General features: G+C 57.2%; 1 protein-coding gene across 1 annotated transcript in view; it reads right to left on the reverse strand.

Moving 5' to 3' along the window:
- Positions 1 to 1,972, reverse strand: part of DENND3 (DENN/MADD domain containing 3) — a gene marked incomplete at its 3' end in the record, with an annotated part of 73,424 nt that overhangs the window by 32,646 nt on the left and 38,806 nt on the right. Inside the window, exon 9 of the mRNA XM_015561422.1 lies at positions 502 to 608. Within this exon, the coding sequence (XP_015416908.1) occupies positions 502 to 608 (107 nt within the window). The remainder of the gene's footprint in view (positions 1 to 501; positions 609 to 1,972) is intronic.

Here is a 1,972-nt window from a genome sequence, read left to right on the forward strand (position 1 = left end):
TGCAGGGATGGATGGACAGGTGGATGGAGAGATGGGTGGCCAGGTGGATGAATGGATGGACAAGTACATGGATGGATGGACAGGTGGATGGAAGGGTGAAGGAGAGAAGGAACTGCAAAGGTCACGGGCACAGTGTCCTGGGCAAGAAGAGAGGTAGGATTCCTGGGAGCCATGACCATCCCCGGATCCCGCAAGGCCATACTGATATGTAGGGTAGATCAGAATAAAGACAAATGGCTTTTATTATTTAAAATTCACAAATAATTTCCAAACTATAGACACATGAAGTATCTATAATAATAAAAGCATAATATGCAAATCGACCGAATGGCCGAGCAGCGGAATGACCATCTGGACACCCTTCCGGACAAAGCCGGGCTGGGAGGGCTACTCTTGCACGGATTTCATGCATCAGGCCTCTAGTCTGTCAATAATATCAGACTGAAAAGGTACTCAACAGGGCCAGTGAGAAGGCTGCCCACGTGCAGCTCCCACGGTTACCTCTGAATGAAGGTCTGGGCCGCCAGCAGGGGGATGTCGGGGATGTCGCTGCCCGAGCAGGTGACGCTCCCACTATCGATGTTGATCAGAACCAAACCGTCTGCTTCCTGTGGAAGAGGCGTCAAGGCCGAGGTGAGAATCCGCACGTGGCTGTGAGAACACAAGAATGCACGTGCACACCCGGAGGCATTCATTAATGTCCTCATCATTAAACTACCCGACTCAGCCCGGCCGGGTGGCTCAGTGGTTGAGTGTCGTCGACCTATGAACCAGGAGGTCACGATTCGATTCCCCGTCAGGGCACATGCCCAGGTTGTGGGCTCGATCCCCAGTGTGGGGCGTGCAGGAGGCAGCCCATCCATGATTCTCTCTCATCATTTATGCCTCTTTCTCTCCCTCTCCCCTCCTCTCTAAAATCAATAAAAATATTTTTTTAATATATTTTTTAAAAACCTCACGTAGACACAGAGCCTTATGTGATCTCGACCAAAAGTGGGTCAACACCTGAGTGATGTTGACGAGCTAAAGGCCTGTGTCTGAGCCAAGACCTCAGTGCATGTCACAGGGCTTCCGCCTGCCGGGTACAAACACTGCAGCGCTCCTTCGAGGAGCCCGGAGAGAACCTTCCAGAACCCCGGCGAGAGCATCACCAACATTCAACATTCAGCCCGACGCGTCTGTCCGGCTGCCCCGCCCGCTCTGCGCCTCCAAGGACCCAGCCTGGGCAGGGCCGGCGCGGTGCCCGCACACACTTGGGATTTTGAAAATATGTGCCCAGCCTCCTTGTGAGGTCTTATCTGCGACAAAACACACAGCCACACAGCAGAGGCCCCGCGCCAGCTGCCCGGAATGTGCCGGGAATCGGCAGGTCACCGCCCGGCGCCCCAGCAGGGGCCACGCAGCTCATGGCGTGGCTCAGCTGGGCCACGCAGTCCCGGTAGTAGGCCTGCACGCACTGGCGCACCCGTGGGAAGTGCACCTCGGGGATCCTGAACGTGTACATGGGCTTGGGGCTCACGTCCGGAGCTGGAGCGAAGGGGAGGAGAGGGTCAGTGGGGCCCGCAGACCAGCCCCTGGTCCCTTCCCCCCACGTGGCCCCGGACACATCCACCTCCTGGGACGCGGAGCAAGACCCGTGGGGCCCGGCAGGCCGCTCTGCGGCTGAGCGTCGGCCCAGGAACCAGGAGGTCAGGGCTCGATTCCCGGTCAGGGCACAGGCCCGTGTTGCAGGCTCGATCCCCAGTGTGGGGCGTGCAGGAGGCAGCCGATCAGTGATTCTCTCTCATCGTGGATGATTCTCTCTCTCTCTCCCTCCCTTTCTCCTTGAAATCAATTAAAAATTTAAAATTAAAAAAAGCATCATGAACACAGCCTACAAAACGAACGCCTAGCAGGTCACCTGCGCTGCTGCAGCCGCAGCCCCCGGCCTCCACCTTCCCCAGCGACGCGTTCCTGGGCGGCAGCTCGGGGC

This window comes from Myotis davidii, unplaced genomic scaffold (assembly GCF_000327345.1).
Source record: "Myotis davidii unplaced genomic scaffold, ASM32734v1 scaffold1717, whole genome shotgun sequence".
NCBI classification, from domain to species: domain Eukaryota; kingdom Metazoa; phylum Chordata; class Mammalia; order Chiroptera; family Vespertilionidae; genus Myotis; species Myotis davidii.